Source organism: Phaethon lepturus, unplaced genomic scaffold (assembly GCF_000687285.1).
Source record: "Phaethon lepturus isolate BGI_N335 unplaced genomic scaffold, ASM68728v1 scaffold6053, whole genome shotgun sequence".
In the NCBI taxonomy this organism is placed as follows: domain Eukaryota; kingdom Metazoa; phylum Chordata; class Aves; order Phaethontiformes; family Phaethontidae; genus Phaethon; species Phaethon lepturus.
The window spans coordinates 40,649-48,247 of NW_010529603.1; the positions used below are offsets into that span (position 1 = coordinate 40,649).

The window sequence follows — 7,599 nt, forward strand, 5'->3', positions numbered from 1 at the left end:
CTTCCGATTTAGAAAATATATATTCCCATCTAGATGAGGAGAGCTCAGAATCTCCAGCATATGCTGCAGGTCTCCATGTGGAAAGACTTCATCCCCGGCCAAAAGTGTTCATCTGCTATTCCAGTAAAGATTGCCAGAAACACATTAACGTCATCCAATGCTTTGCCTATTTTCTTCAGGACTTTTGTGGCTGTGAGGTAAACTCAGCATTTCTTCTGTAAACAGTTTCCTTAATTGAAACCGCACCCCCAAAACTCATAATAATATGTGCTTGAAATGAGGTCTCTCCTTTCACAGAGATAACTTCTGGTGTTTTTCTAAATATTGTCTATATAAATTTTCTTTATTTAGGGAATGGAACAGATCAGAGCCTGTGTTTAAAAAAAAAAACAAAAAAACAAAAAAACAAAAAACCCAAAACCACAACAAAACCACCACCACCAAAACAGAATAGTGGAAAATGTGTACCGCATTGATTCCAGGACTTTCATTCATCAGTGTTTAGCTTGTTTTGTATTTACTGCTTTTTCTGTTTAGTAAGTCTTGCGTCTTTACAGTCAGCGGCCACAAAGAAGTATTGGTGTCTCCCTGATATGCTTCAGTATTCCTAAAATATGTTTTATACTGTAATTTTAAAGTAGTTGAATCTATCAAAACTCCTACTCGGAGAGCAAAATCTGTGTAATTAGGATTAATTGTTGACATTATGTATTAATTTTAATTGATGTTTAATTTTTTTACTTCCCTTCTGTTCCATTAATGCTGCAAAATCAGCATGTCTTTTTCTTGGCTTTGATTTAAAGCTATGAGAAAGACATTCAAATTGTTACTTTGAACATCTAGGCTTAGAATCTCAGACAGCTTTCTAAAACATAATCAATATTTGGCCAGTCTTCCACTTTTCAACTGTAAAAAGGCAAGACAATTGTTAGTCTATTTTTGCTGCATTTTAATCCTGCCACTGTGATTTTCGATGTATGAATGGCAACTGTTTTTTCACCTGTACAGCAAGTCTGGCCTCTAGTGGCCACATAACACAGTCACATAATCGATGCCTGACATGTTTGGGGATGTTCACAATTTATTCATGTTTTAAATAGCTCAGGTAGGGTGTTTTATAAGTAACTTACTTGAATCCCTTTTTTAGAGATGTACTTTAGTCCTGCTACACCACACCTGTTTAGAAGAGTGTTAAGGTGAACTGTTACTGCTATAACTATGTACTGTGGGACATAACTTATCAGGCGTCATTTAAGATTTATATAACAAAATATTGATAGCATCTGCATACAGAAATAATATGTGTTATTATTAGAGCTGTGGAGTTTAATACAAGAAGTGATGCTCAATGCATAATGGAACAGTTGATTCCATATTCCATGAAAAAAATTCCATATTTTTCCTATGGAATTGGAATGCTTTCTCATAAATGACAAAACCAGTGGCATTTAATAGCCATTTAAAATAATAACTTGACCATACTAAAAATCCTTTCTCACAGATAGGTCATCAGACAGTATTTTGAAGAACAGAAACAAAAACACAAAAAGGCACAAAAGAACTACCTGCATTGTACCTTTATCAGGGCATCTCCCAAGCAGCAGTACAATGACTTCTCTTCCCCATGCATAGAATAGAGTAGTTGAGTTGGAAGGGACCTACCGTGATCATCCAGTCCAACTGCCTGCCCGATTCAGGCATCATCACTTTCTTCCTGTAGCTGACTGTGCGGTAACAGTTTTCATGAGTCCTTCTGTTCTACGCATCTACCTACTCTCTGTCTTCTGACATGGCGAAGTTTTCACTCTGTTATGGGTGATACATCAGAGCAAAAATACTTTGTTCTCTGGAAAAATGCGTGAGAAAAGGCTTTATAAATGGTTTTGATGTATGTCTATTATGAAAGTGGTTTGCATCTATTTTTTTCTGATGTTCTACTGCTCATTCTTTCTTTCATGAGATGAAGCATTGTGTCCTTCATCTTGGTGTACACAGACATTTTGGACCATGTAGAATGTTCAGAAAATTTGACAAAGTACAAAATAAAACAACTGTTATAAAATTTTCAGAGAGGAGCTGCTGCTGTTTTGCATCCTAACTGAAAGGACTCGATGTTACAGGCACTAATTATGTTTATATCTAGATATGAAAATTCTTGGCACCAGACTTCATTAATAGGCAAAAGTTCATAAATGAATATGGATTTCCATTACATTCAGCACATTAAGGACCCAAATATACAACAGTTAAGTTGTTTGAGGCAGGCACAATACATTGTTTATTGTGGATTGCTGATATCTAATTTGATCAGATAAGTAAATAATTTACTTGATCCAGCCATATTTTCTATGTTCTTTTTATTCCCTGAGAAATATTGCTATTTACCAAATCCCTAGTGGTTTTATTTTTTAAGGAGCTACCCAGTTTACATTCAGCTACTTGGCTTTGCACTGTTACTTATTGATTCCATAAATTTATACGTAACACAGGTTGAATTAGGTATGTTTTTCTTCAAGTAATAAATAAGCAGCAAAATGGGTTCATATAGTAACTAGCATTCTTGTTTAAAAAAAAAAAAAAGTCAGGAAGGTTTTCTTTTTTACCTTAGCAATTTGCCCACCTTCCTAGCCTAGTGAAATATTCAGCCCGCAACCAAAGTGAGGCCTTGGTTATTTTGGTGAATAACTACTGAGAGAGTTATTATCACTGATTCCAGTTTGTCCACTATCAACATTAATTATCACTTATTTCTCTTTTAAAACAGCTTGTATTTGCATCAGGGACAAGGTATAGTTAAACTCATGATTAATTCTCAATTGTCAGATAAATACAAGCAGACACACTGATTGTAACTGCTTTAAACTTTGTAGCAAATATATCTAATAATGAATATCAGCCAGAATGTTCTGTTCTTCTTCTAGGTGGCTCTAGATTTGTGGGAAGATCTAAAAATCTGTAAAGAAGATCAGAAAGAGTGGCTTATTAGAAAAATAAACGAGTCCCAGTTTGTCATCATTGTGTGTTCCAAGGGAATGAAATACTTTGTTGAAAAAAAGAACTGGAAACACAGAGGGGTAACCAGAGACGCGGGAAAAGGAGAACTCTTTCTGTTTGCTGTGTTGACTGTTGCAGAGAAGCTTCGTCAAGCAAAGCAGAATTCAGATGACCTCTGCAAGTTCATTGCAGTCTACTTTGATTACTCCTGTGAAGGCGATATCCCTGGTATTCTGGATCTAAGCACAAAATACAAACTCATGGACAATCTCCCTCAGCTGTATTCACATTTACACTCCAGAAATCTTAGTGTACAAGATTCAGAGGTGTTTCCTGTTAACATTAGTAAAAGGAATTATTTCAGGAGCAAATCTGGGCGCTCCCTTTATGTTGCCATTTGCAATATGCATCAGTTCATTGATCAGGAACCAGATTGGTTTGAGAAACAATTTATTCCCTTCCCTCCACCTTCTTTACATTACTCGGAGCCTGTCATGGAAAAATTTGATTCGGGCTTGGTTTTAAATGATTTGGTGAATAAACAGGTGATGGATGGCGATTTTTACCTGAAAACAGATGTAAATATTATTTCAGCAGGGAATTCAGACTCTCACGGTATAATTCAGCAGTTAAACCTTGGAGAAGATACAGAAACTCAGGACATTCAGGGTGGTGGCAGCTGTGCTCTTCAGCCACTGTTACATGTTGTTAAAGCTTCAAATCTTAAAGATATGCCTCGAGATTCTGGAATCTATGATTCGTCTGTTCCTTCATCTGAATTATCTTTACCTTTAATGGAAGGACTATTGACAGACCAAATCGAAACATCTTCCATTACAGGAAGTGTTTCTTCATCATCAGGTTTAGGTAAGATACAGCAGTGTTTCAAAAATTATACTCAGTTATTGTGAGCATATTTCTACCATCTCAAAATACTTGAGATAATATGTGAGGACCCTGCAGAGAGAGGTAAGCATTGTACAAAGGTGGTAAAAAAGATAGGTTTCAGTAAGTTTAGAAAAATGAATCTTTTCTTTAACTTATTGGGGGTGGATTCTTAGCTAAGTAAGATTTCACTAAAACCCTATTAATAACTCCCTCCTCATTAATTGACCTATTATTGGAGAGAAGGCTTCTTTCTTCCAGGGGCTCCCTGGCAGCTGGGATATTCAGCTGACAGCTGTGTGGTTTAATCAAGCGGGTGATAGGGTGAAGCATTCTTACAGAATGGCTGTAAATCTAAACCTGACATCCTCTTTTGCTCCAGCACATACTAGAACCTTTAGGAATATAGTCTGTACTGTGGTTAACTCAAGTTTCAGAATGACATTAGGCTTCTCCTCGGATGTGGGGCTGGGGGGAAGGAAGAAATGAGTTTCAGTGGAGGAATTTCAGAGCTTGGAAGAGACTCTCCAAAATAGATACCCAGCTTAGATGCCTACAGCTAGAAGGTGTAAATATTGCCTCAGGCTATATAAAAAGCTGATCTGACCTTACTAGTTACAGTACATTGAACTGGCATCACAACTACATCAGAATGGAATGTTCCAACTGTTGTATTCGTAGGATAAAAGTGCTGTTTGCTGAGGTTTTCCTTAAGCAGCTACAACAGGTGAATATTGCATTTTGATGGTTGTATGCTGTTCTGCTTTCTTGAATGAGTGTTGACAGTGAGCTAATTTGTTGGACTTTTCTCTTGGCTAAATGGATTTTAAAAAAATTATTCAATTTTTTGATTTTTTTTTTAACTTACAAATTTTAAAAATTTGTAACTCATGTTTGACAACAGAATTATTTTGGGGAGAGAGACTACAGATGTTCATTTACAGGTATAGCATCTATATCTATAGGCTAGATAGTCTATAGGACAAAATAACTAAAACCTAAAAACTTTTCAGGTGGAAAAAAAATACAGATTTACCGATTTAGTTACATAAGCCACAAGTACTCTATTACTCTTCTAAAATTAATATTACATTCTTTAATTTCCTGCTTGTAACATAGCCTTTTCTCACATGCGTGGGAAAAATTACAGATGATATCTGTAAAGCTTCTAGTGTTGGATGAAAGTAGGATGCTGGTTTAAAATTTATGGCATCTCTGTAAGAATGCTTTACCAGTGTTCTCCTCCTGATTCAATCACAGAGCTGTCAGCTGAGTATCCCAGCTGCCAAGGAGTCGCTGGAAGAAAGAGGCAGTCTTTCTAGTGATTAATTCTCAAGTCACATACCTACTTGTTAATATGTTTCAGCTGTAGAGGTTAAGCATTGTAGCACTCGCTGGTAGGCTTGGATCTTAACGCTGGTGTTCCAACATCGTAAGCAACTGCAGTTGTGCCATTTTCCCATTCAGTGTGCCTGTCCGAGAGCACCACCCTGACCGACTCTCGCTCAAACCTCCCCTCACCCGGCCCACAGCCCTAATTAGGTGCATGGTACAAAGGAGACAGCAAGCACTGAGATCATCTGCCTATTAGAGTGCAACCCATTACGTTTTTTTACTGTCCCAGATGTACAAAATATTTATAGATCTAATATCTGTATGCCTAATAATAAGAGGAGTAGATAGAATTTTTTAGCTTTTACTCTCGTTCTAAGATTTGGACAGGTCCAAATTACTCCTCTGAATTCACAAGGCCATTTCTGTTCTGGCTGCCTGGTTTTTATCCATTACTTGGTCAGAACAGAAGTGAATAGCTCTGCCATTTAGATCAAGGTAGATCTTTCTTTCTTCTTTACAGGACACTGATTAAATCTTTTGAATTAAAATCGTAAGTCACGTAATTTGTAATCCTTTCTATCCTTCAGTACAGTTTATGTGCAGGCTACTGATCTGCAAAGAAAAGATTCTCAGAGATCATCATATTGGGCATTATCAACAGAAGTTCAAACCAGTTTAATTCTGAGGAAGTACCAACAACCAAACCTTTACTAGGTCCATTCACTAATAAGAAGCCCTGCCTGGGGAGAAAATTTGTGTTAATTCTTTAGACAAGGAGTTACTGAGCATGGTAGTTCAGCCTCATGAATGTATGGCATTATGATCCAGAGGGTTTTCATAAGTTTTCTTTGCATTGTTTCTAAAATGTTGACTAAATATAAAATCAATGTTTCTGTTAATGAACCTCTCTTTTCTTCCTTTTTTAGGGGAAGAAGAACCTCCTGTAATCACTGCTACAAAATTCTTAGTGCCTGGAATATGTAAAGCAGAACTGCATTGCCACATCCGTACTGATGAACTGCAGGCAATCGCTCCTTTATAATACACTGCAACATTGTTATGCATTGCCACTTTATCAACAGTCTCTGTTTGTGCTTTAACTACCACACTGTCTCAGCACTAAATTCACTTGAAGGAACAAATACTTCCTGAAGAAGATATGTTATTCCAAAGGAAGTTTTTTATGGCCAGTAAACTCGAATCTGTTGGTCCTATATAGAAAAATATATGAGAATACATGTCAAAATTACTCCTATTACTATTTTAAATGTCATGGTATTATGCTGTTTACAGATGCCATAATCAAAATATACTTTTTTTCCTAGAAATAATCTTGCAACTGGACATAAAAAAGCTTGAATCATTAAGTCTTAGTAAATTTTATAGTCCAGCCTCTAGTTTTAAGTGCTGACGTACTTGGTGGCAGGAGTGTTGTAGTGAATGAGAGCAGGATTTTTTTCAGAAGCAAGATAAAATGCCAAAAGTGAGATCAAGAAATTTGCCAGCAGAAGGAATAACGTGCTTTTAGAAATGTTTGAGCTCCTTTCCTCAGTCTCTTCTTTCCCGAATGTTAATGTGTCTCAGTGTTTAATTTCAGATAAGGGCATATCTCCCTATTCTGTATGATTCTCCTATCTCTTCCCCACAGTCTGGCTATGATGACTCTCAAATAGCACCATACTGAGCCTGAAGTATCATTTTTATAATAGACAAAAATATAGATCCTGAATATGCTGAGTGATACCATGGAAACAAAGTTTCCTGTTTTCTTCCTGGAAGGGCTAATATAAAGAATATTTTAAAGAGATGGGGTAAGGAAAACAAGATTTTTTTATTTAAGACATCATTCTGCATTTGTTCAGCCACGAGCTGAGTATGCTTTATGGGGGATTTCGTATTGTCCTTCAAGGACATGCTGCTGCAAAATCACCTAGGGTGAAACAAGAGCAGCAGTTAACAGGCATTAATACCTTGCTTTGTTTTGAGCCAACCAGTAAACAGAAGCCTCTGAGTTATTTTGCAGTAGTTTTTCACACCACTTACCATTATTTAGTGATTAAGATAGTCTAATATTATTAGTATTATATTAACAAAAAATGCTAAAATTACAACTGGACATGTTTATCTAAAGACACAGAGCATGCATGTCCGTCCTTTTGCAGTGACCAGGTGGGTGTACCATCATCCAAAATATCCCTGCTGTTTCTAAAGAGCAACTTCTCATAAGTAAAACCCATCTGTGAAACTGTAGTTCTAGGCACAACTATGATAAGCATAATAACAGCAAATAGTCAAGGACACCTTATCAATGTGCCTTTTCTAATTTTGCTCTCAATTAACTAACAGGAGGCTACTGTAGGAATAAATCAAGGCAGAACGCAAACA

General features: G+C 36.6%; 1 protein-coding gene across 1 annotated transcript in view; it reads left to right on the top strand.

Annotated features, from left to right (window-relative positions):
• Positions 1–7,308, top strand: part of IL17RD (interleukin 17 receptor D) — a 47,805-nt gene extending 40,497 nt beyond the window's left edge. Inside the window, exons 12-14 of the mRNA XM_010283979.1 lie at positions 13–197; positions 2,922–3,861; positions 6,141–7,308. Coding sequence (XP_010282281.1) covers positions 13–197; positions 2,922–3,861; positions 6,141–6,256 — 1,241 coding nt within the window. The 3' untranslated portion in view covers positions 6,257–7,308. The remainder of the gene's footprint in view (positions 1–12; positions 198–2,921; positions 3,862–6,140) is intronic.
• The last annotated feature ends 291 nt before the right edge of the window (positions 7,309–7,599 follow it).